A 27,056-nucleotide genomic window follows, 5' to 3' on the forward strand; every position below is an offset into this window, starting at 1 on the left:
AATCCCCATTTTGCAGATGAGGTAACAGAGGCCCAGAGAAGTTGAGTGACTTGCCCCAACTCACACAGCCGATAAGTGGCGGAGCCGGGATTAGAACCCACGACCTCTGACTCCCAAACCCGGCCTCTTTCCACTGAGCTACGCTGCTTCTCATTCAAGGACCTGTTTTCATTTCCCATCCTTTCAATTAGGCAACTTGAAAGGGCCGGAGCGCAGGTGGGCCGGAGCGCCTGGGCCCGTCGAGGAGTGAGGGGTTCCGAAGTCGGGCTGCCGTCGGGGGACGCGCCGCTCTAACCTCGGCTGTAAACGCATCATAAAACGCTTTCAAAACAACGCTTCACCCCCTCCATCCATCAACTCCACATCACGGCTGCTGAAATGTTGTTTGTTTGTCCCTTACGGTGCTTCTCCCAACCCCCCAACGCGACTGTGAACCCATGGTTCCCCCCATCTTACCTCCTTCCCTTCCCCACAGCACCTGTTTATCTGTATATATATTTGTACATATTTATTACTCTATTTATTTATTTATTTTACTTGTACATATCTATCCTATTTATTTTATTTTGTTAGTATGTTTGGTTTTGTTCTCTGTCTCCCCCTTTTAGACTGTGAGCCCACTGTTGGGTAGGGACTGTCTCTATGTGTTGCCAATTTGTACTTCCCAAGCGCTTAGTACAGTGCTCTGCACATAGTAAGCGCTCAATAAATACGATTGATTGATTGATTGATTGATTGATTGGTTGGGTATGTATGGATCGTCTCTGTTGCCCAGTGTTCTGCACACAGGAAGCGCTCAATAAATACGACTGACTGACTGACTGAATGAATGGCTTCACCCCGCCGGCCGAGCCCGGGTTCATTCATTCAATCGTATTTATTGAGCGCTTCCTGTGTGCAGAGCACTGAACTCAGCACTTGGGAAGTACGAGTCGGCAACATATAATAATAATAATAATAATAATAATAATAATAATGGCATTTATTAAGCGCTTACTATGTGCAAAGCACTGTTCTAAGCGCTGGGGAGGTTACAAGGTGATCAGGTTGTCCCACGGGGGGCTCACAGTCTTAATCTGAATCCCCATTTGGAGAAGCAACGTGACTCAGTCGAAAAGAGCCCGGCCTTGGGAGTCAGAGGCCATGGGTTCAAATCCCGGCTCCACCGCTTGTCAGCTGTGTGACTTTGGGCAAGTCACTTTACTTTTCTGGGCCTCAGTTACCTCACCTGTAAAGTGGGGATTAAGATTGTAAACAACCTGACCACCTTGTATCCTCCCCGGCGCTTAGAACAGTGCTTTTCACATAGTAAGCGCTAATCGAATACCAAAATTATTATTATTAATCCTCATTTTACAGGAGGTAACTGAGGCCCAGAGATTAATAATAATAATAACGGTATGTATTAATCAATCAATCAATCGTATTTATTGAGCGCTTACTGTGTGCAGAGCACTGTACTAAGCGCTTGGGAAGTACAAGTTGGCAACACATAGAGACAGTCCCTACCCAACAGTGGGCTCACAGTCTAAAAGGATTAAGCGTTTACTATGTGCAAAGCACTGTTCTAAGCGCTGGGGAGGTTACACGGTGATCAGGTTGTCCCACGGGGGGGGGGGGCTCACAATCTTAATCCCCAATTTACAGATGAGGTAACTGAGGCCCAGAGAAGTTAAGCGACTCGCCCAAAGTCCCACAGCTGACAATCGGCAGAGTCGGGATTTGAACCCACGACCTCTGACTCCCAAGCCCGGGTTCTTTCCACTGAGCCACGCTGAAGTGAAGTGACTTGCCCAAAGTCACCCAGCTGACAAGTGGCGGAGGCTGGATTGGAACCCGCGACCTGTGACTCCCGAGCCCGGGCTCTTTCCACCGAGCCGCGCTGCATGGAGACGGTCAATTAATCAATCAATTATTGAGCGCTTACTGTGTGCAGAGCACTGTACTAAGCGTTTTGTCCCGACGGTCCCGACCCCACGACGGGGACAGAGCATCACCCGTCTCCCGGCAACCGGAGGATAAAGCTGCCGTCGACAGGTCAATCAATCAATCAATCAATCCATCGTATTTATTGAGCGCTTTCTGTGTGCAGAGCGCTGTACTAAGCGCTTGGGAAGTACAAGTTGGTGCGGGGCCTGCGAGGACCGGCGGGGAGGCTGCGGGGCTTTAGGGGCTGCCGGTGCTTTGCCTAAGCCAACGCGCTGGGGGTCGTGGGGACGGGGGGATGGCGGGGGGCTGCTCGGGGGTCTTCAAGGCCGGGAGGCACCGATCCCCGGGTCCGACCCGAGACCCCCCCAAAAACACACCGCCCGTCATTCATTCAATCGTATTATTGAGCGCTTATTGCGTGCGGACACTGTACTAAGCGCTTGGGAAGTACAAGTGGGCAACATATAGAGACGGTCCCTACCCAACAACAGGCTCCCAGTCTAGAAGGGGACCGTCCCTGGCACTCACCCGTCTGCCCCCGGGAGATCCTTCCCGGCCCTGCTGCTTCCCAAGTTTTTTTAGGGGGAGGGGGCGGGAACTGGGAAGAGGAGGAAGAGGAGGGCTGGTTAGGTGAGGTGGGAATGCCGGGGCTGCCCGTTTCCCGTCTTCCCACCCGCCCGGAGTCCCTGTATCTCCCGGCTCCCGACTGGCGCATCCCCGGCTGGGGGTGGGTTCCCCGCTGCCCCCCACCCCCAGCTGCCCGCCAACGCCGCAAGTTGGCCCGGAGGCCGGCGTGAAATCCTTTCCTGCTTCCATAGGAGCCTGGCCGCCGCCCTTTGTCTCCCGCCAAGACCCTCAGCCTCTAATCCCGTTCCGTCCGTCGCCCCTTCCCCTTCTCCCGCTGCACCCTGGCACCCCTCCTCCCGGCGGGCAAGACAGCTTCTCGGCCTCCGATGGACTCCAGAGGCTCGCCCGCGGTCTGGCCCTGATTTCCACCCGGCTGCGTCCCCTCCCACCCAGTGAGGTTCAAAACTGCCTTCTCCGTCCCTTTTTTCCATTTACCCCACTTCCCCCGGCCATCTCTCCTTTTCATCTCGCTCCTCTTGACCTTTCTTCCCAGGTCTCCTCTTTCCCACTCCCTTATCGCTCTCGTTCCGTTCCCAACCAGACTCCCAAACTTTCTCTTCCGTCCCGCGCACCCCCTCCCAAGAAACAAACTCCACTGACACCAGCATCTCTTCCTAACCCCTCCTGCCCTTCAGGATGAAAAAAAGAACCACCAATAAAGGTAACCCCGCCCCCGCCCCCCCGCCATTCTCCCCGCTTGTGCCTGGAACTCAGAGGGGGGGGAAGAAAAATAAAATGGTAGTTGAAAGACCTGGCAGACCTGGAAAACAGGTCAGGAACCAAGCAAAAGGGGTGCTGGGACTCTTCACTTACAAATTGGAAACTGACCCATTTGGTAGATGTCACTGGGAAAGGGAATTTAACACACCAAGTGGCAGGGTCAAGCGGGAAATAGCAGTGAATGGAAATAGAAAGAAAATGTTCTCACTGGTAATCCACATTCACAGATGACCACTCCACCCTTTTGGGAGCCAGTTTGAGACAAGCTGTTCCTTCACGATTGGACACTGACTTTCCCTGGAAACTTTGTAAGGGGTTGTCTAAACCAGAAGCACAATACTCAGTTTTGAGTAGGGGCCAGGTCTTTCCCATAGACACCCCCATCAGGACCGTTGGGCAGCCTACAGGCCCTCACTTCCTTGCTGACGAGTTCTTCAGGGCCTTCTATGGTCTGATGCAACAGTTTTCAACTAGCATTCAGTCTAGGCCCAATCATTAAGTAACTCACTAAGGGAGAATGAGAGTAACCTATGTCATTATTTGTTTGCTTTAGACAATAATAATAATAACAATAATAGTAGAAGAACAATAAGGATTGTGGTGTTTGCTAAGCATTTAGGATGTGGCAAGCACTACAGTAAGCACCAGAGTAGATACAGTACAATCAGATTGGACAAAATCCCTGCCCCACCTAGGCATCATAATCGTAACTAGGAGGAAGAACAGGAATTGAATCTCCAATTTACAGCAGATGAGGAACCTGAACAGAGAGGTTAAGTGATTTGCCCAAGGTCACACAGCAGGCACTTGGCAGAGTCAGGATAACAAGTCTTACAGGCCTGTGCTCCTTTCACTAGGCCCCAAAATAGTGTGAAATGATTATTAACTGTTAAAATTTGTTGTGCTCCTGTTAAGTATTGTCTTTGTTCTCTATCCTGGGTTCCTTCTTCCCTCCTTCCTTGATACAAGCACCATTTGAGTGGTTCTCAAAAAAAAAAGCACTGTTCTAAACCACTTTCATTCTGACCCTGGGCTTATTACCAGGATTACATTCCATACTGAGGAATCTGAAGTTGTGGTGGAGATTATGTATATATGAGATAATTGTACAGTATTACCTAGGAATGTGAAGTGAGGTTAAAGTGTCAGTTTTGATTTATTATTTTTGCCCTAGTGGAGTTGCTGTTACTAGTTCACATCATTAGTTAACATTCACATTCACAAATCCCCATTTTCTTAGTCAAGAAATCATTAGACTCTGGAAAAAGCTAGATCCTGAAAACATCAGCTCTGTTAACATGCCTAAATCCTTCTGATTAAATCTGAAAAAATTACCACATCTTAATTTTCTTCCATTCGAAGGTCCTGTATAATGTTTATTATAGAGAGGACTCTCTTCCTGCCACTTCCGTTTCTGCTGTTTAATTTTTATTAAAGGGAGGAGAAATTGCTGGCACAAAGGCACCAATACCAATGTGGTGAATACCGCACTTCAGCCAAAGCTTCTAGAGCATGCACACATGCACACACATCATCATCATCATCCTTTTTGGAATTCAAACATGACCCTTTAGCTATCTACATGGGCAAAATCAAGTGGTAGTAATTTATCTATGTGTTGCCGACTTGTACTTCCCAAGCGCTTAGTACAGTGCTCTGCACACAGTAAGCACTCAATAAATATGATTGATCGATTGATTGATTGGAGAATTTGGTCAAGGTAGGCAGCAAATTCAGGTTTTAAAAAAGATAGTCTCTTTTTCTTTAACATTCGGGATTGGAGTGGGGGTTTTTTTGGCTTGAATTATTTAGAGATAATTGCCTGAATTCTTAATTCTACTCCTCAATTCACCTGTGTATTCATTCCTTCTGGGAGAGAGCATGGGCTTGGACTGGGGGAAACTGCGATCTCTCTCATTTGGATTTGATAGCTTGGAGGCCTCTGAGTAACAAGAGGGACATTCCTGCTGGCTGCCTCCTTCTTGACCTCCCCCCACCTTAGGACTTTGAGCCTTCCTTCATTCCCCTCCCCCTCCCACTATTCAGTTGTGGCTCCTTTCCTTTCCCACATACCCTGTGCATCTTGTTGCAGTCAGGTTTTGACTCTGTCTTCCTGCAATTACTTTGCTGCTTGGCCTGAATTCTTACTTGTGGTTTCACTACAGCTAAAGGGTTTAGGTGAACCTAGGTTCAATAAAATGGTATGAATACTCTCTCTGGGAGCTTGATGTGGTTAATTCAGCTTTGCCTGGAAAGAAGGGAAGGGTGGGGGAAACAGCAGAGGGGTGTATCTGTCTGAAAATGCTGAAAAAAATTCTGTAGAGAAAGTGGGTGAAGTGACTGAGCCTTCAGGCTATGCCAGTGTCTCACCTTCTCTTCCCTCACCCTGGGGATTAATGGAGTTTAAGCATTAGCGGATGGAGAGTTCCTGGAAATACTTGGTGAGGGATGAGGGATGAAAATTTATTTTTCTCCTTCTTGCCCCTTTTCCAGGGGTTTAGGGATCTGAGAATGGAGACAGAACCTGAGGGGTTAGAAGACACTTCTCCCGCTTTCATTCTCTTTCTCATTCTTTGTCTTGTTCACACACACATGTGAAACAGTCAGACCACGGGCATTTATGTCACACATATAATTAAGATGCATCAGTTCACGAGAGGCAGAAGCAAATGCCAGGCACTCATTATATTAGATGATGGATAGACCCAGAATCTGTAAATACAGACAATAGAGAAGTTATATACTTTGCTCATATCCATTTCATGTGTTCATTGATTCACACGTATATGCCCTCCCACACAAAAGGTGTGTGCTCTGTCTGTCTCTCTCAGTTCTTTCATTCAGCCTAGGTGGACAGGAGTCAAGAAGATCAACTTCTGGATTCCTAGCCCTGACTTGTGTATAACGTATATATTCTCCATGTAGAATGTCTTCCTAATCTATTTCTTCCCACTAATGTCTCTGTGCCCCAGAAGAGGGCTTCCCAAACTGAAGAGCCTAGAGAATGAAAATCTGGTGGAAATAGAACTTAACTCTCCAGCTGACGATGTCCCATTTCTTTAGAAACTAACCCCAACAATTTTACTTGTTTCAAGGGAGTCATGTCCCATAAAGATGAAGCTGAGACTCCCCATGAGATTACCTGATGCTAGATTGCTTTCAACCTTATAGGGAACACTAGACATGGCACAGAACATCCATCTCCACACACCAACCTTCCAGTATGTATCTGTTTATTTGGGGGCGCTGAGAGAGACTAGGTTAGGAGACAATGGACCTAACACTTTTTTTTTTGACAAATGGCAGAAACAGGAGTTGGCATGGGTTTGTTTAGTTATCCCTTTTAAGGAGAAAAAAAAAGCCCGTACACCAAATAAACAAACAATAAATGAAATGTTGTTGTTGTTACTCTCCAGAAAAAGCTAGCTAGAGGGGAAACAGACCTGGAGGAAATAAAACAAAATCGGCGAAGCATTACATGATTCATAAAACGCTGGAGATTGCTCAACAGTAGAGGGAGAGAGAGAGATTATGAAGATGTGAATGTGTGTGAAATGTGATTTGGGGCCAGGCTACAGACCGAAAACGTGGCCGTGGGACAGAAAAGAAAAGCCAGCAGCGTTCACTGCCTGGTTTCCTGCGAGCAGCCGGAGCCGGAGGAGCCGCAGCCGAGCCTCTCTAATAGGGTCCAACCACAAATCCATCCATCAGTCCCACAATTTACCTAACGAGACCAGAGCTCGTTTTCACGGCGAATCCCAGGAACGGCCAGCGGCTCCTCCGGACTTCAACGCTGCTGCTCGCATAACCCAGGTCTGTGTCTCCACCAAACTCCGCCCCCACTCCCCCCCCCCACACACACACAAAAAAGAGAGACTGGCTGGAAAGAGAAGGAGGGAAAAGGGAGACCGGGAAGAAGCAACTTGGGGAAGTGAGAGCAGCGCCCTCGGCTCCAGCCCACTATGCCCCCGGGCTTTACGAGCAGGAGGGCCAGGGCGCAGGGAGGGCCCTGCTACACATTCTTCGCTTCGGAGGGATGGAAGAGGGTGGGTGGGGGAAAAATCTGTCTATTGGAGGTAGGTAGCTCTTGGTCCCGTCTTGGTCCCGAGCAGCCATCCCTCCCCTTTCCCCTCCTCGCCCCCTTTCCGCAGTCCCCAGGCTGCGGGCCTGCTCCCGGGCAGGCAACTTTGGCAGGTTTTTCCCCCTCCCTTTCCCGGTCCAGAGAAGAAGATGTTAATGAGCGGGGAGGGGCTGAGGACCGCGTCACCGAGGAGCCCCGGGTGCCCAGTGGCTGCGGCTGGATGGAAGGATGACGCGATGCAAATAGCAGGCGGGGCTGCGGCCCTGGGACCCCTCCTCCTCCCACTGGGGTTAGTGTGCTTGTGTTTAGCTCTGGGGAGAGTCAAACTGGATTCCATAGGGAAAGACTGCAAATCACTTCTACTTTAGCAAGGAAAAACAGAATCTCCATCCACCGGGGTCCACCCCTTCCACTCTTTCTCTCTTCCTCTCTCCCTCTCCCCTCTCTCCCTCTTTTCCTTTCTCTCTCTCTCTCTCTCCCTTTCTTTCTCTCTCCCTCTCTGGTGTCTCTGTCTAGCAACCGGCGTCCGACTCATCTCCACGCTCTGAAAGGAGAGAAAGATCTTTGGTTGGGGGAGAAAAAAAAAGAAAAGAGAGAAAAAACTTGCCTGTTGTCTGTGGAAAATGACACTTGATGTAGCAGAGCTCGCAGCAGCGCCAGTTCAGCCTATTGTTTCTTAAACTGCCATCAGAGCTTTTTTTTTTTTTTGCCGGCTTCTTCAACTGAAGGGTATCTTCATACAAAAGGAAACTCCAACCCCTCAAGTGCTCCTCCGTCTTGTGTGATCACTACAAAAAAAGATCCAAACCAAAACAAAAAACAAACAGCCCCCCACAACAACCAAGCATACATCTCTCTCTCTGATTTTTTTTTTGGTCTTTTGCTTTTTCGTTGGATTTTTTTTTTTGTTAGTGCTGTTGCTATATTTCTCTAGATATTTAATTTTCTTTCAACCCGCCTTGATTCAGGGCAAGTTCATCTTCTCAAAAAAAAAATCTAGCTGGCGATTTTTTATTTTTATTTTTTTGTAACGGGGGAGGAGATTTTCAAAAAGAAAAAAAGGTTGTTTTCATGTTTGGGATTCAGGAAAGCATCCAAAGGAGTGGGAGCAGCATGAAGGAAGAGCCTCTAGGCAGTGGGATGAATGCGGTGCGGACGTGGATGCAGGGAGCTGGCGTCCTGGATGCGAACACGGCGGCTCAGAGGTAGGGTACAGGCTTCTCACAGCATCAGTTGCTTTCTCTCCTCTTCTCTTTCCCTTTGGGGTAGGTCCTTCGCTCCTGGGAAGACTGAGAGTTTCTCAGTAGAACTGAGAGCGGGAGACTTTTTCTGGTTTGGGGTTTGTGTGTGTGTGTGCCTGCGTTACTTTAATTTAGCTAGAAGAACGCTTTCGCCATTTATTTGAAATACCTGAAATTTTATATATTGATCTCGTTTTGAAGCTGGGCCGGGCCAACTCCTAAGTTTGATGTTGACGCCTTCTGTCATATTTCACCTATTTGGCTCCCTGTCCTCCCCTTCATATTCATCATCATCAATCGTATTTAGTGAGCGCTTACTGTGTGCAGAGCACTGTACTAAGCGCTTGGGAAGTACAAGTTGGCAACATATAGAGACAGTCCCTACCCAACAGTGGGCTCACAGTAGTCACAGTCTACTTCCACCGACCAACTCTCGCTTTAGTCGTCTCTCCCCACTCCCAGCCTCAGCCCGGGCACCGGAGAAGCTTAACGGGAGCGTCCGAAGGATAGCGCATTGAAAGTTTTCCGTGCAGTCTCCAGCTCCCCTTCACTGGGTGTTGGTCGCAAATCATCAGTGGTGGCCTGGTCTTTTTTCTTTTTCCTTTTTCTTTTTCCTTTTTCTTTTTTGAAGGCAACCTAGACCGGCCCAGAGGGGAGGTCCTGTCAGTCCCTTAGCAGAATTTGGGAGGGGTGAGGGTGGGGGGCGGGTGGGGAAGTGCCAAATGGCAGCATCATGCCAGGGGCAGTCTGTTTCCGAGTCACTGGACATTACCTACGTAAAGGGGCAAATACAGAGGGCCAGGAAGAGTATGGGTTTAGGTGAAAGTTACTATGGAAGGGAAAGCGTGTGTGTGCGCGTTTGGGGTGTGTACGCGTGTATTTGTGTGAGCTCTTGTGTGTAGGGGGGAAGGGTGGGGTGTCCAGATGGAGGTTTTCAGATGTAAATTCGCATCCACCGTGCCCTTTCTATCAACTTTGGCCGCACCTACACGAGGCGTGTGCGAACGTAAACTCGTGGAGTCCGCATTTGGTTTTAAAAGGATGTGGACGTAGAGTTCAAGAGACGCACTGGCTAAACTTTGGGGAGATGGTTAAAATCAGCAACAGGCCATCCACTGTGTTGTTGCTTCCCACCTCCGCTTTCTCCATCCACCCTCGCCCTCTTCCCCGGGCACGTTTTTAGACGGTATTTGACTTGTTGCTTTCTGGTCCGGGGGGACAGGTTGGGAGTTTTCAGAAAGATCGGGGAGACTTCCCTAAGGGTGGGATTCTTGGGATGGCTTGAGTGTCCATCCTTCTTCCCCTTGCCCTTCTCGCTCTTCTCCATCAACCAGCTCCCCGAGCTAAGCTCGGGGCAGACTTAAGCTGCTTAAAAAGACACAAGTCCCTCTCTGAACCTGGGCATTTCCCTCTTTTCCTCCTCGCCTCACAATCGGAGCTGATTTTTCCACCGCCCGAGTACCCCAACCTTCACGCCCCTTTGCCAAATTCCAGACCTGAACTTCATCCCTGGGTGAACCCTAGAGACGAGGTCTAGCCCACGCGCAGGACCCCATAGGAAATGCGTGGAGGCATATTCCCCAGCGAGCGAGTCGGGCTGTAGGAGAAGGGAGGATTGGCACTGATGATTTCCCTTTGGGGTGGAGGGGAGGGAGGTCAGCGATTTGGGGTGGGGGAGAAGGGGGTGAGTGTGGGGTGTCGGGGTTGTTGGTGGTGAAGTGTCCAACTTGGCTCTGCTCGCTAACCTCTCGGTCTCTTTGGCCACAGTGGGGTGGGGCTGGCCCGGGCTCACTTTGAGAAGCAGCCGCCTTCCAACCTGAGAAAGTCCAACTTCTTCCACTTTGTCCTGGCCCTCTATGACAGACAGGGGCAGCCCGTGGAGATCGAGAGAACCGCCTTTGTGGGGTTCGTGGAGAAGGAAAAAGTAAGTTGCCCACGCCCTGCCGGCCGCCCTCTCTTCCCTTGCCCAGCCAAACCCCCGCCCTTCCTGGACCAGCCCCGGACAAAACAACCTCTCGGTGTCTGAGTTGAACCCCACGGCCTCAAAACCCTCACTGCGCCACGGTTCAGACAAATCACGCCAAATCGAAGGACTCGCACCCGTCCCTTTCAATAAAGTGAACCGGTCTCGTTGAAGGACGAGAAGGGAGTGTTTTGGGGGGACAGTCGTGCCCGTTCTCCCCCTCTCCCCAAATGCCCCCCGCTAAGGAGCAGTCCCAGGGGGTCTCCGAGCGCCGAAGAAATAAAGAACGAGGGGAAGGGGAAAGGGGACGCCGGTTTGAGTCTCTTTGGGACCACCCCGTTGTCCGAGTTTGACAACTCGGGGTTTGGGCGGCGAGGACGTGTCCTAGGCCGGCACGGCCAAAGTCGGACATTGGAGGGAGCGGGAGGGGAGAGTAAAGAAAGCCAAGGGCCCCCGAGGGTGAGTCAGGGTAGGATGATTGTGATTTAAGCGCTTAGTACAGTGCGCAATAAATAAGATTGATGATTTACCCCCGCCTGGCTCCTCGGCCTCCTGCGCCGCCTTCCCCTCGGCCCCCCTCGTCGAGGGGAGCGGACCCCGGACTAATCGTTGTGGTCTCTCCTCTTCTGTCTCCCTGTCTCTGTTCCTGAATGTCCCGTTTAAACCCAGGAGGCCAACAGTGAAAAGACGAATAATGGGATCCATTACCGCCTTCAGCTTCTCTACAGCAACGGTGAGGTTCGACCCCGGCGCTTCCAGTCGCCTCCCTCGCCCCCGGGCCTTTGTACGAGCCCCTGGGAGTCAGGGCGAGCCGGGATGCGGACAGGGAAGGGGCAGAAGGGAGGCCGCTGGGGCCCGGAGGATCCCCTCCACCGGTCGCTTCTCATTTTAACTATCCTCTCCACCCTGATTTTCCAAATGACCTCTCCTCCCTCTCCCCATTTCCGCACCCCTCCATCCCCCACCGTCCAGCGCCAGGTGAGGCAAGAAGAGGCAGGTAGCCCGGGCTCGGACCGGTCTGCAACAAATTTAGGCAGCCTCCTCTCCTTTCCCTCCCTATTGCTCGGGGCCGGTAGAGGGATGGAGGCGATGATGATGGCATTTGTTAAGCGCTTACTCTGTGCCAAGCACTGTTCTAAGCGCTGGAGGTCAATCCCCTTCGCCTCCCTTTACCTGCCCAGCCCCGAGCCTTACGGAGGGACCTCACTTTGGGATAGATGTCCAGCGGGAGGGAGTTGGGTGGGAGCCACAGTTTCTGGGAGAGAAGCGTTCCCGGCTTCTCCTCTACCTGTCGCCCGTCGTTGGACCAGTCCAAGCCGAACACCTTTTCATTCAATCGTATTTATTGAGCTATTACTGTGTGCAGAGCACCTTTTCCCATCCTCCAACAGGGCCGGGGCCTGGGTTCGAGCTTTCCGCTCCCCCGCACATCTCCCCTAGCCCGACACGGGTGGGTGGACGGGGAGGGGGGCACGGGGGGTCTCTGTTGAGCGCTGGGAGAAGGTTCTTCGCACTCCCTTTTTTCCCTTCAGCCCGGTGACTCTGCCCTCTTTTCTTCATCCGTTTCAGGGATCAGGACAGAGCAAGACTTTTACGTGCGCCTCATCGACTCCATGACCAAACAAGTAGGTTGGCCGCTCTCCCGTCCCCTTCCCTCCCCTTCCAGCTCCAGGGTCGGGCCCGGAGGCCGGGGGGGGGATCCAGAGGTTGGGTCCGGGCGAGATTTCTGGCTCCCGGCAAGGGAGGCCCTGCTAGAGGATGAATCAATCAATCAATCAATCAATCAATCGTATTTATTGAGCGCTTACTGTGTGCAGAGCACTGTACTAAGCGCTCGGGAAGTACAAGCTGGCAAGATATAGAGACAGTCCCTACCCAACAGTGGGCTCACAGTCTAGAAGGGGGAGACAGAGAACAAAACCAAATATACTAACAAAATAAAATAAATAGAATAGATAGGTACAAGTAAAAGACACCGGGAGACGGTCACAGTCTCCTTCTAGACTGTGAGCCCACTGTTGGGTAGGGACTGCCTCTCTATGTTGCCACCTTGTACTTCCCAAGAGCTTAGTACAGTGCTCTGCACACAGTAAGCGCTCAATAAATACGATTGATTGATTGATTGATTGATTCTTCCCGCGGCCCCCTCCCGGGAGACGGGAAAGCCCTCCAGCCGGGATTGGAGCTCGGGCCTCAGAAGGGTCAAAGACTGGCACCCCCTTGCCCCCCAGCCCAGCTGCCAGGCCTGCCAGGGCAGCGAGGGGGCCGGTCCTGAGGACACGAGGCCCGTGGCATGTGCCCAGGGACTGGCCCCTCTTGGGATGCCCTTTTCTCACCCCTCTCCGAACGAGGCTCTCCTGTTGCAAAGGGCACTGAGGCCAGACAGGGCCTGGCGGGTGGAGGGGAATCAATCAATCAATCAATCGTATTTATTGAGCACTTACTGAGTGCAGAGCACTGTACTAAGCGCTTGGGAAGTACAAGCTGGCAACATATAGAGACAGTCCCTACCCAACAGTGGGCTCACAGTCTAAAAGGGGGAGACGGAGAACAAAACCAAACATACTAACAAAATAAAATAAATAGAATAGATATGTACAAGTAAAATAAATAGAGTAATAAATATGTACAAACACATATACATATATACAGGTGCTGTGGGGAAGGGAAGGAGGTAAGATGAGGGGGATGGAGAGGGGGATGAGGGGGAGAGGAAGGAAGGGGCTCAGTCTGGGAAGGCCTCCTGGAGGAGGTGAGCTCTCAGTAGGGACTTGAAGGGAGGTTAGGAGGAAGAGCAGCGCTGCCGAGGAGTGAACCTTCTCCTCGCCACGCGGTAGGGCGGAGCCGACGGGCCTCCCCGAAACCCCGGACATAGAAGGCCCCGGCTCCCGGCTAAGGAGCCCCGGGAGCATCCCAGGGACCAACCCCGGTGGAGCCTCGACTGAGATCTCTTCCTCAATTTGGTCGGGAGGGGAGGAAATGGGGGCAAGAGAGCCGCACTTTTGTCCCTCCGTTTGCTGCTGCCGTCGTTTTCTTTCCGAAGCCCCTTCATTCATTCATCCATCCATCCATCCTTTCATTCAATCATATTTATTGAGCGCTTACTATGTGCAGAGCACTGGTACCAAGCGCTTGGGACGTCCAAGTGGGCAACAAATAGAGCCGGTCCCTACCCACCAACGGGCTCGCAGTCTAGAAGGGGGAGACAGACAGCAAAACAAAACATGTGGACCCCTTCTCCCCCAGGCTCTAATTCTGGCAGGGAGCCACGGCGATGTCAGTGGCATTGGGGGCTTAAAAGATCCCCGCACTCCGCAGCTGTAGGCGGCGGGAATCAAACAGGGCCCTCTCGGATACAGATTCGGAGATCCAATGATGAACGTTGGCAGAACAGGAGTCCAGAGTGTGAAGCGGACGCGCAACTTTCAGGAGAAGTGTAGTTTTAGATTTCAAAAACTTGTTAGGAATCCAAGGAGTTAACTTTAAGAAGCCTCCCACCCCACTGTATTTGGATGGGAAAATTCTGAAGGAAACAGAGAGCAGTCATCCTCTATATTGATTACATCTTCACCGACTCGGTTAGTTTCATTCCCTAGAATCTCCCCCAACTTCCTTTTTCCCATAATAGTCTTTTAAGGGAAAGAATTACTTCAAATAGTTACTGAGTTCACACTTTTTAAGCAGTCCATCTGAGTGATTGATAGGTTTTGGTTTTAGACAGGCTAGAGTCCTAAGCCGTGATTTTTTTTCATTTAGTAGGATAAGATTTTGGAATTTATTAATCAGTCTGAGTTAGTTTATTAACAACTACGTTGAGTGATGCATGCAATCTGTATTAAATTGTATGTCATATGAGCATGATTTACATACCTTAATCCATTTCCATGAGTTAGCGTTTTAAAAATTTAACTACTTGTCTTGCTGCTTTCAGTTCTCAGTTGGTTTACTATAGCAAGTTCACAGTTTATACTTTTCAACTTCATCCTCTTTTAAAAATGATTTCGGGGGTATATTTAAGTTCTATTAACCCCAAATTATTTTAAACCAAATTTTAATTGTTAGAACTAAAGAAAAATTAAACATGCCTATGAAGCAGACAAACAAAACCTGACCCTTCAGTGGCTTGAATTATTGTGCGTCTTTTTTTTTTTAAAAAAAAAAAAACCCTGCAAATACAAACTTGTAACATGGAGTTTGTTTTGGGAAACTGACGTTGATACTTCTGAACATCTTTTCCTGCCATTCTCATCACAGGAAAAAAGAGAAGTTTTATTAAAATACACAGAACAAACTTATTCATAAATAAGAATTTATTTTAAAGGTAGACTTTTCAAATTAAGGCCGTTGTGAATTAAAACGACATCCAGTGTGGCCCTCAGGATCTGGCCTTGGAATCTGGCCTTTTTGTGTAGAGTTGGGTTAATGGAAGTTTCTAATGCCGGGCAAAACGTTCTCTGTATTTTGGCCTGTATATTGTGATTCATAGTCAATATAAAACAGTTTTTTGTAGTTAGCTTTACACTTATTACTTTAGGAAACCAGCTTGAACCCAGACCCTCTGATATATGAAAAAGTAAGCACTCGAAAAATATGATTGATTGATTGATGAAAAAGCACCGGATTAAAATTAATTTGTTTAACAAGGTCACCGTGTCTGAGAAAAGCCCATTTGTTGGCGTTGTCTGACCTCTTGTTTGCTCTTTACCAGAAAAGGGTAGCGTAAAGGAAGCGAAAACCCATTTATTTTTGAAAACTATAGTGGATATAAAGCATTCGTTTCTTTGTTTTTAGTGCAAGTTGAACAAAGCCAAAAAGTTTGATTCGAAGAAGTATGTAATCTTTAGAAAGGGCTGTAAAATGCATTGTCAGAATATTTAAAAAAAGCTATTTGACTTAGCATCAGTGCGCTGAGATAAAGGTTAGTTGCAATGAAGCACCCGTTTGGTTTTATATTAATTGCCAAAATAACTATTCATAGTTATTCATTACCTACAAATTTTTTTCTGAAAGGTATAATTTTCAATTTGCCCAGTTGCGTGTTTTTGGACCATGTGTTGGGAAGAACAACTGTTTGGAAGTAGCCGAGATTCTTATATATAAAATTAATACAGTATTCACTAGAAAGTACAGTATGTAACACAGTATGTGGCACAACTTTGATCAAAGTTTAATAGTTTAAATTATGTTTTCATTTGGATGACTACCAAAATATCTTTCAGATCATCCGCTTTTAATTAAATGTGATCAGTAATAACCAAAATTTCATATATTTTATGAATAGTTAAATTAAACACATGTTATCCTAAGTGAAAGTGTAATAGCTGATTAATGATTTGATTGCACCAAAGGGAATCTCTTCCATTTAGGCCAGATTTTAGGTAAAAGAAGTACATATTTGTATGCACCCCACTGGTTTAGTATTAGCAGGATATTATGAATACAAAATGAAATTATATATTGGATTCTGGTAATATTCCAAATAACCATAATAGCTGGACTTGGACATTATTTGACCCACTGAAGTGTGCTAAGATCACTTCCACATACACCTTAATGCTTTTTGTTTCATATCACAGCTGCAGTTTTGCATGTATGATGTCACGTCCTCAAATCATAGTCTTAACTGAATAACTAAGTCTCCCCACACTCTTCCTGCTTTCTTCTCTAATGCTCACAGGTTTCAGTGTTTGGTTGTGGCAGGCCAAAGTACCTATTCAACCAAATAAAAAGTACTGCTAGGATCCTCTAATACAAATTTCAAAATGACTAATTAAGGTACCTGGGGCAGGGACTTTAATTCTGTACCAAAAAGGATAAAGGAAGGCTTGCTCTGAGTCTCCTGTATGATTATGATCCTGTGGACATACTAAACAAATACAATTGCTATCAAGTGTCCTCTCCCTTTACAAAACTAGAGAAAATACTTGCAGTGAGAGCTGTTCAAATCAAGTTTAGCAATGAAATAGTTTGTTTCTGTGTCAATGTTTCTTTCAGCATTCCATTGGGAACCATGTAAGGTCTTGAAAAGATTCAGAAATCGGAAGTAGAATTCAGAAATTATAATCAGAAGTAGATTATTCTCACAGAAATAGACAATTCAACTGCATAAAATCAAGTTTTGGTGTAAGAAGGGAAATCAATGTGCCCATCCCTGCCTGTGATATTAAAGCATACGGCAACTTCAGGAGAGCTGCTGTTAACTGACAAGTTTCAACTGACTTACAAAAACCAAACAGTGGATCCTTTCATTTTGCTCTTTAAAAGTGCTATACGATAAGGGAAGCAGCGTGGCTCAGTGGAAAGAGCAAGGGCTTGGGAGTCAGAGGTCATGGGTTCTAATCCTGCCTTTGCCACATGTCTGCTGTGTGACCTTGGGCAAGTCATTTAACTTCTCTGAACCTCAGTTACCTCATCTATAGAATGGGGTTTAAGACTGTGAGCCCCACGTGGGACAACCTGATCACCTTGTATCACCCTCCAGCGCTTAGAACGGTGCTTTGCACATAGTAACCACTTAACAAATGCCATTATTATTATTATTATTATTATTATTATTAGGATAAATGGACTGAAATATAGTGAAAAGGTAGTTTTAAAGAATAAGGACTTCACCTATTCTTTTTTCATCTCTGAGGAAAGTGGATAGTAGGATGGTGATGTGCTTAAGGAACCCTAAAAAGTACTGGCACCATGGGATTCCTAAATTACAATTATCAGAAACCTTGTCAGGTTCTTTCTTCCACTAAACCCTCTTATGTATTTGGCTTGATGGCCCCAGTACTTTAAACTATTGATGGAAGTGCATTTTTCTATTGATTGCTTCATTATATCCTGCCATGTCTGCCTAGATTTGATTAACAGCCCTTTCAGTATGTGGTTCCTCATTGGTAGATAAACACATTTTTATTATATCAATAAGTTCTGTAAGGATTCTGTTGACTAATAGAAAGATTCATCCTCAACGTGAAGAAACAAAAAGATCAGATTTTAGCAGCTGTCTTGTTCTTTGGTAATATGTCAGAAATGCAGGTGATTTTAGTTTTCTTGCACATAGAGGAATGAAGAAGTCTGAAATTTTTATGCATGATCAGGGCCTGTGTTTGGGAAAATGTAAACTCATCACAGTGGAAAATGTGTTGTTTGGAGTCTGGGGGTGAAAACAAAGCTGATGATTTTGGAGAGACTGCCTCAGCCAGATGGCCTAGTGCATTCTCAGTCTGGCAGTCCAACTGCTCCCTCCTGTATAATATACAGCCATTTGTTCGGGGATATTTACGCTAGAGCTGTTTCCATGTGAATGTTTGAACAGCATTAGAAATGAACGTATTAGAAAAGATACGTTTATCAAACTTGTACTAATATATTGCTCGACTGTCTTTACTAAAACACGGAGTTGGAATTTTTGTAAATTTAGCTTTTAGTTTGAAAACCAGAATAACCATGATTTCACTTAATAGATAACTTGTGTTTAGAGGCAAACTAAGTTGTTTTAACACTAGTGCTAAGGAAAGCAATAACATTTAAGAGATTTTGTGCTTACATATATATAGCCTCAAAATTCCTTTCTCCCCTTAGAGAAAAGGGAGGGGGGGAATGCCCTTTTTGATAGCCCGTTAGAATGAGAACACTTTTGCTGGCATTTCAATTTATGAGGCACTTTATTTTTTGAAACCTAAATGATGCATGCTATATCCAACTGCTTTAGGTACATGTTCCTTTTTTAATCAGAACCGTGATGTAACTGAGCAACATATTGACTATGATATCATTCCTTCAGGACTTTCCTAATTCCGTTCTGAAAACAGGCCTGCTTAGCAGAGCTGAAATTACATCTTTGTAGTTTGCCCATCAGTGGCTGAACTACAACTAAAAAAAATGTTCCCTTTCTCTTCTTTATTCTATGTCCGATAGACCAGTTTTGATGGACATTTATGAAGTCTTTGATTGGCTGCTATTTTCATTGTTACAAGATCAGCTGGAACCAGATTCCCTCTCCCACTTCCTATGTCAGACAGCACAGACAATGTAGCATTTTTAAAATGTTGAATAGTGAGACTTGAGGGATGAATATGTTCTTTAGGAGTACAGCCTGCTGATATCATTGGTGCTCATGAGCTTTTGTGATTATATTACAGTTCTTGGTAATTTGCTACCAAAGGGTGGTTGCCAGTCTTCTTTGTAGGCTAGTATGGAGGCCAGTTTGGGTTGAAGGGATCAACTGTCCCATCATTGAATTATAATCTCCTAAAGAGGTGAAATTTTATATATTGTATTTGGCTTTTTACTTCTATGGTTTGGAAATGGAACATCACATTTACCTTTTTTTTTCATCTAAGTTTAAGCCCCGTTGTTACTACCCGTAAATTGTTATTTATATCTGCTACTGTAACACACCAAGAATAGCTCCTAATGCAAACATTTAATACACAGTCATCTGTAAAAGAACAAAGGCAAGAAGAACTAGCCTTTTATATAGATCACATGGAGTTTCAACTACAAAAAATATAAACAAACCAAAGAAGATAAAGTATTTAACTGTATGTTTCCTTTGGCATTCTACTAAAGTGTGATACTGCTATATTCAGGATTTGCTAATTTATTTTTAGCTCCACTGTGGTCTTATTTACACATTGTAACTTTCACTTTAACTTTTAAAATGTACTAACTATTTTATAAGACTACTGTCATCAGCAGATTAAATTGTATTAAATTATCGAAGACACAAACTTTACAAAAAACCATTCAAAATAGGGGCCACCAAGGAAAGGTTTCAGGTTGTTTTATTCATTTCTTTTGGTAGATGTCTTAGTTTCATTTGTAATTGAACATTGAAACTGACAGTGTTTTATCATCTGGCTGTGAAATAGTCAGCAATGTGGCCGCTGAAAGGATCAGAAACTTCAGTAGTTCCTGTTTTCTTGGGACTTTTTTTGTAGAAAAAGAATGATAGAAATCTTGGCAAGTTATGTTTCTTTTTAAAGCCATTCGCTAATTTTACATACACTATTGAGAAGATGGTCTAGAAAGGAATAAAATTCTTGTGCAGGGATATTTAAGAAAAATAAGGTATGTATTATCAAAGTGCAAATTTAGACAACCTGCTGGGCTGAAAGCTCTCCCATAAGTCCTCCTGGGTAGCAAGGCAAAGGAGAGCATAGTTAAATTTACTAGTACTCTTCCTCATACTGCCTTCCTAGTGCCGGTATTGGCTTAGTCTTAACCCAGTTTTCTACCTGAATTTTCCATTCACAGAAGCGGAATCAAATCTGGATGAATGTAGTGATTACTTTAAAAATAAACATTGTTCCTTAATTAGCATTTTCTGTTAGCCTGCAAATATTACCCTGATTCCTAATCAACCAATTAATTAAGTTAAATAAATAAAACATGCCCTTTTCTCTCTCCTCCACCTCAGCAGCATGATTGATAATTTAAAATGCCCTCTTCATCTTTATTGCTTTTACTGCAGATCAACCGTCTTTCCTTAATCAGAAAAGGCAAAGGATTTACTATGTAAAATTGAAAATAAGGATTCTCCTTTGTCTCTTTCAGCCATATTCTACTCCTGGCTGCCTATTAAACTGCTTCACTAAAGATATTTTACTGGTGTTTGCATGCCCTGTGTCCTCCCATTTGAACCATCATTATTCCCCTGCCACTTTGTCTGTACCTGGCACATTTTATTATGAAAAATATAAACTTCTTGTAGTACTGTGGCTAAGCTTTCTCTTTTCTTCCCATGTGAAATCAAAACACTTGCTGAAGCTTGTAGCCAGCTTGAGGATTTGATGTAATAAAGGCAATAGCAATCTGACGAGGTCATGAGCTTAATGAGCAAGTGGAAGTGAATTACAGGATTGCCAGGGTTTTTTGTTTGTTTGTTTTTTTAACCAGTCTCTGAGTAGTTCTCCCTGAAAGGTTATTCACTGAGGGTGTAACGTGGTATTGGGCATCAATCTTTTCAGTTGCAAAATAGAAACAGTGGAAAAGACTTCCTGGTTCTCGCACTTAGTATAGTGCTTTGCACAGAGTAAATGCTCAATAAATACAATTGATTGATTCTTCTCTTGTCCAGAAGTCATATAGACAGTATTCCTTTTGCCTACTGACCTAATAAGCAGGTTAAGGAGCCTTCTAACTATCCTGTTCTTTTTCTGCCCTCACCCAAATCCCAGCTTCATTTTTCTACCTTTCTACTATGAAACTATGCTGCCCAAGAGTGCAAAAAGCTAAAGTGGCTACACTCTCCAAAATCGACAATCAATTGTGCTTATTGAGTGCATACTCAATACACTCATACAATGCATCCAGAGCACTGTAGTAAACAGTTGGGAGAGTACAATATAGGAGATTTGGTAGACAGGTTCCTTGCTCACAGTGAGCTTATAGTCTAGAGGGGGAGACAGACATGAATATAAATAGATTATGGATATGTACGTAAGTGCTGTGGAGCTGGGGATGGGGTGAATAAAGGGTGCAAGGGTAACACAGCGTGGGAGAAGAGGCAATGTAGGCCTAATCAGGGAAGGCCTCTTGGAGGAGATGTGTCTTCAAAATATGCCTCCAAAAGATGATTTAAAAGGGTTGCAGAGCAAGCTATCTTAGGTCATTAAAAGCAAACACATTTTCTGGAATCATGAGTCATATGCTATTTATCTGGAATCATGAGTATATTTGCATTGCTGCATATCCTTAATTTAACACAACTCCTCACCCTCAACCCCATGATTTTGGGGGACCTAATTCCTTCATCAATGAAATACAGTTGCCAAGTGAGGGAGCACTGGAGAAATTCTTTGGGAGCATCAGCAAATCCTTAGGAGCATCAGCAAAGTTAGGTGACAGCTGATTGATAAAACTTCAGTTTAATCCCGAAAGTCTTGTGGAAGTGGAAAAAAAATCATCCTTTGAAATTGCATACCAACATTTTCTTCAGGAAAACCCGGGCTAATACTGATCCACTAGACTGTAAGATTCTTGAGGGCAACAATTATGTCTACCAATATTATTGTACTGTACTTTTTTTAAGCGTGCTCTGCACAAAGGAGGTATTAAAATATCACTGATTGATTTATTGATTGATACCAAAACTGTCAAGGTGTCAGGAGGACCAGCAAATAATTGATTTAAGTGTGATTTAACTGGAATTCATTATACACATAAATATATTTTATTGTTACGTATTGGATTTAATTAATCGTCTTGAACTATCTAAATTTCCATGATATTGCAGAAGAAATAGTAGTAAATTACATAGGCAGAAGTGATTGTCTTAGGTTTTACAGCATTTGCATTTACCTAATGCATTTAATCTATTGAAATAACCTATTATATGGAAAAAACAGATAATATGGATTTCAATATTATGTAGAAAAATGTTCTCTCCTGTAATACAGTAAGATTTTATAATTTATTCTCATTCAATGGTAGAGAAGCAGTGTGGCTCAGTGGAAAGGGCATGGGCTTTGGAGTCAGTGATCATGGGTTCAAATCCTGGTTCTTCTAATTGTCAGCTGAAGTGACTTTGGGCAAGTCACTTAACTTCTCTGTGCCTCAGTTACCTCATCTGTAAAATGGGGATTGACTGTGAGTCCTCTGTGAGACAACCTGATCACCTTGTAGCCTCCCCAGCACTTAGAACAGTACACTGCACATAGTAAGTGCTTAATAAATGCCATTGTTATTATTATTATTATATAAAATGGCTTACAAAAATAAGTGTCGTATTTTTCTACTTTTAGATTCCTTATACCTCCTCCTTTTACTTAATGCAGCTTTCCTTCAATGTTATCAAAAGTTCCATTGCACCTAATTTTATCAGCAAATATTTTCCCCTTTAAAATTCATGGGGAAATCATTACTGTTGATAAAAAGTTAGTAACTGAGGTACAGAGTCTGAAGGGCAAATATAAAAATGGTCTTGGGTTAACGTAAATAGTTTTGCTACCATGAATTTAAGGGTTATTATGTAAATGTGTGAAGATATACTTTTATTAACAATTTGAAGTCATGTTTCTTCAGGGTTATGGAGTAATATAGCGTGAGATTAGCTAAAATTTTTCAAATGCAAAATGATTTGTATATCAATAGTCGTACCTTCTTATTTGTTAAGAAATAGAGAGGAAATGCTGAAAAGAGGTTGGAGTTGAAGTGGAAACCCCAGATTCAGGTTCTAGTTTATAGTGTGATCCTAAATCCTCTCTAGAATAGGCAAAGTAACTCTGGCTGATAATGCAGTTTGAGGTTCTTGGGTGAAATGCCTATCAGTTATTATGTGGTTAGAGGTAACTTTTAGTTTGAATTAGGAGCTTCATGGTCCTTTTCTACGGGCAGCATAGCCTGCAGCATTTTGCTCTATTTAAAGCCTCACAAATGGTAAAGGTTCTCAGCCCTGTTAGACAGAAGGATTTTCCCCAAATGATGATTCATAGGTTGAAGCAACATCTAGCATGCTCTTTTGCGTCAACTTCACTTATGTTCCCATTCACACCCCTGGAACATTTAAATTTCTGCCTGGGAGTAGTGAAGTAGTGAGGCTGGAAGAGTGAACATGCTTTTCTACTTATAAATATAAGCTGTATTTTATGACTAAGACCAAAAATATGCTAAACCTTGTGTTTTTTTCCACACTATGAGGTTTATTTTTATTCTACATTGAAAAGAAAATCATCATTGTCATGACTACCAAGGAAGCCCATCCTATCTACAGGCATACATAATGATATAGGCTGGAATAGTGTAGAGGAATAAATCCAACTCTTTTCAGTTTGAGTTGATTTTCAAGTACATATCATGAATTGATCAGTACAGTGAGGCACTCTGTTCAAACAAGCTAATAGGTGTGGAACACAATTAAAATAATCAGACAGTATGACATATATTGTTTTCTTCAGATTTGATTTTATTTATAACTAAAAATGCTTTCTGTTTACAGGCCATAGTGTATGAAGGTCAAGACAAGAATCCAGAAATGTGCAGAGTTTTGCTCACACATGAAATAATGTGCAGGTAAGAGATATCTTGTTTCCCTTTATTAATAAAGAAAAGTTGAAACTGTATGTCAAAACTAGTAGGAACTGAGGCCTAGTGTAGTCAAATATTTATTTTCCTTCCATTAAATTATATAAAAGGAATAGTTAAGACATGAATACCTAGTGGTAAAGTACTGCCCTCGTTTTCAATTATTCATTAGGTCTCACCCTAAAAAACATATATTTCCATTTAGATATAAGACTATTAGTGGGCTTGGAACACCCTCCTTCCTCCTTTCTCCAACTCCAAGATGAATAAAATATATATCATCCTTTTAGTGTTAATATATGCACTCAAAAACACTTCTAGTAAAATGAGTAAGGGATTGTTTGATGTCATTGATGGATTTCATTCATTCATTCAAGTTAGACAAAAAAAGTTGTAGTTCCTCTTTTTACTTCTCTCACTCAAAGTTATGATCAGTATTTGTCTGGGCATCATTCCCCTGAACTAAAGGTAAATTTTTCTTGCAATATAACAGGAAGCCTTAGTTTCAAAGTGTATACTAATGAAAATGTAGCATATTTATCTTGTAAAGCAGTGAGCTTTCAGGTGGGTGATTGGAATTAGTCACTGAGCTAGATGAAAAAAATAATTCCTTCTACAAATCTGAATCTTTATTTTTGTTTCTAACAAGGTTGAGGCCTTATTTTAGATTCTGTGAAAATAGTTGAAATAACCACATTCAATCTTTCATTTTGTATCTCTGTCAGTCCTCAGGGTATTAAAGTAAGGTAGATGAGAGCCATACTTAAAATCCAAGTCATTTTTGTAAAGCTAGCACTACATGAATATTATTTCCAATGGATTTTAAATAATTGATTCCAATTTGAAAATCTGAAATTTTTCCCAAGACAGATTAAGTCCCTAATAATTTTATCAGTTGTAGGTTCTTCTTCAATTTAGGATAGAGATTCAGTAATGAATTTAGGATGTTGAATGACTTTCTACTGCTCCTGAGGGTGAGGAAACACATTTTTAAGCTATTGAATGAAAAAGAAATGAGAAGGGCATTTCCTCCCCAAATCAGTACGATACCAAATGTTTATCTCACTGTTCCTTATGTTAAGACAATGCATAAAAACTTTTGATTTTCAGTATCAATATTTTAACACACCAAAGCCGCATGGTTCTCATTTCACTCCTTCAACAATTTTTAAACTTTCATAAATCAACTTGGTTTAGTGAATTTTCAAACACAAATTAGTAGGAAATGGCTGACTGGGGTCCAGTGATGCCAATATTTGATAGTTTTCATAAAATAAATAATTGGCAATTTCAGAATTCCAAGAAACTCTAAGCTTCACCATTCAGAATTAATTAGTGAAGTCCTCTTTTTAACCATCAAGAGGTGTTTTAAGTGTTTTAAATAGTTTAAATCCTTAATTATTTTTAGAACATTTATTGCTTTTAAACATTTCTGGCTAGTCACAATTAGCATATCATTAGCATTAATTTAAGAGATCATTTTGCAGCAGACTAGGTCTCAACCACTAGAGATTACCAATAGCTAGATCTCAAAGACCTGCACCTCCTGTCCACATATATCCGGGCCAAGATAAAATTATTCCATTCTCGCCTTATTTAAAGATATAATATGTCCTTCTTATCAAGCCTGCCCACCATTAAGTCAGTTTACATTTCCCTTGTTTGTAAAATTCCTAGGTCCAAGTACTCTATTATGCTGGTTGATTTCCCTTACTGTTGATGGTCTTTCTATTTTTCAAAAACGTGAAATAATGAGAGGAATTCTCAAGCCACTGATAGCAAGTAATGTTTCTGTATGGCATAGCTGATAGAAAAAAGCTATATTCTAAGTGCCATACTGCTAATGTTAGAGATTACAGTTTTCCTAGTTGCCTATAGATGTGTAAGGGGTGCTGTTTGTTTACCAGTCCACATGACCCTATTACACAAATCTGTCATCTATTGTGTTGCTAACACTCTTTTAAATTGCAAATCTGATGCTCTTTAAGGGGTTCCAGGAAAAAAAAAAATTCTCCACACCATTCTATTTCTCTTGATATTTTTTGCCTGTTGTAAGTGGAAGTTGGGATGTGCTGAATTTGCACCAGGGGTGCAGATACAGCCTCAATTATAAGCATAAAATTAGAGTCTGTTCACCATTAATCAGCCTAGCTAATTGCTATGCACTACCATTAGCCATATGGTGTGAAAGACAGCTTGCTCTCCCTAAGATGAAATTCCTTCATTTCAGACATGAAATAGTGAGGGCTCTGTATTTTAAAATAGCTTGTTTTAGATATTTAATTTCTAAACAACTTTCTGCAGTGCTTTCTATCAAGGCTAACAGCATAATAAAACTTTGCATTTATGTGACAAAAGCAGTATATTTATAGTATACTAAAGCACTGGCATGGAGAACACAAAGAATTCAAATTTTCTAAAGGAACTCTTGATGGTTTGGGCTTTGTTACAGAAAAGATAGTGAGCTGCAACTCAGGTGACTGTTGAAGTTGAAGGAATCCATTGTTCTCTGAACATGAAAAATTTCAGTTTTGCCAGCTGGCTAGAGGAGGTTTGGCATCTTTGGCTTAGAAAAAGGAGCCCTGACCCCCATAGTCCTGATGCCATGGAGATCTTTTATGGCTTTAGAGGAGAGTTTCTAGCTTTTGACTGATTAGATGATGAATGGTGGTGTGTTTTGAGAGTCCATGGTACCAAGGGGGAAGGAATAAGAAGCGAGTGAACATGCTCTATTAGTTTCCAAAGCAGTCCAATGAAAAAGACAGTGGGAAGTATGTTTCATTGTCTTGGATTTTAAATTTAAATAAATAAACAACGTTTCAACCTTTCAGTGGAAATAGCACAGGCTTTGGAGTCAGAGGTCATGGGTTCAAATCCCAGCTCCGCCAATTGTCCGCTGTGTGACTTTGGGCATGTCACTTAACTTCTCTGTGCCTCAGTTATCTCATCTGTTAAATGGGAACTAAGGCTGTGAGCCCCACGTGGGACAACCTGATGACCTTGTAACCTCTCCAGTGCTTAGAACAGTGCTTGGCACATAGTAAGCACTTAATAAATGCCATTATTATTATTATTACCCTCTAGGTCCCTAATGCATTCATTTATCTCAGTATTCCTCCAGATGTTAAGGGTTTTAGCAGCAAGCTCTTTAAGCACTTGGGACTTGGATCTGTAACCTTTGGGCATTTGATATCTATCCTACCTCAACACCATAGGACTTATGTACATACCTTTAAATTATATATTATAAATTACTTATTTATTCATATTAACATCTGTTTCTCCATCTAGACCGTAAGCTCATTATGGGCAAGGAATGGATCTGCTAATTCTGTTGTATTGTATCTCCCAAGTGGTTAGTACAGTGCTCTGCACATAGTAAGTGTTCAATAAATACAGTTGATTAAATGAGTGATATTCACCCCACCCCCAGCCCCACAGCACTTTTGAACATACTCATATTTTATTTATTTTA

At 43.7% G+C, this 27,056-nt stretch overlaps 1 protein-coding gene across 3 annotated transcripts in view; it reads left to right on the top strand.

Annotated features, from left to right (window-relative positions):
* The first annotated feature begins 7,704 nt into the window (after positions 1-7,704).
* The window catches only part of EBF1 (EBF transcription factor 1), a 367,600-nt gene continuing 348,248 nt past the window's right edge, over positions 7,705-27,056 (top strand). For all 3 annotated transcript variants that reach the window (XM_038772540.1, XM_038772541.1, XM_038772542.1), the window contains exons 1-5: positions 7,705-8,562; positions 10,366-10,522; positions 11,231-11,294; positions 12,131-12,186; positions 23,496-23,569. In XM_038772540.1, the coding sequence (XP_038628468.1) occupies positions 8,429-8,562; positions 10,366-10,522; positions 11,231-11,294; positions 12,131-12,186; positions 23,496-23,569 (485 nt within the window). In that variant the 5' untranslated portion in view covers positions 7,705-8,428. The remainder of the gene's footprint in view (positions 8,563-10,365; positions 10,523-11,230; positions 11,295-12,130; positions 12,187-23,495; positions 23,570-27,056) is intronic.

The sequence above is a fragment of the Tachyglossus aculeatus genome, chromosome X1, assembly GCF_015852505.1.
Source record: "Tachyglossus aculeatus isolate mTacAcu1 chromosome X1, mTacAcu1.pri, whole genome shotgun sequence".
In the NCBI taxonomy this organism is placed as follows: Eukaryota; Metazoa; Chordata; class Mammalia; order Monotremata; family Tachyglossidae; genus Tachyglossus; species Tachyglossus aculeatus.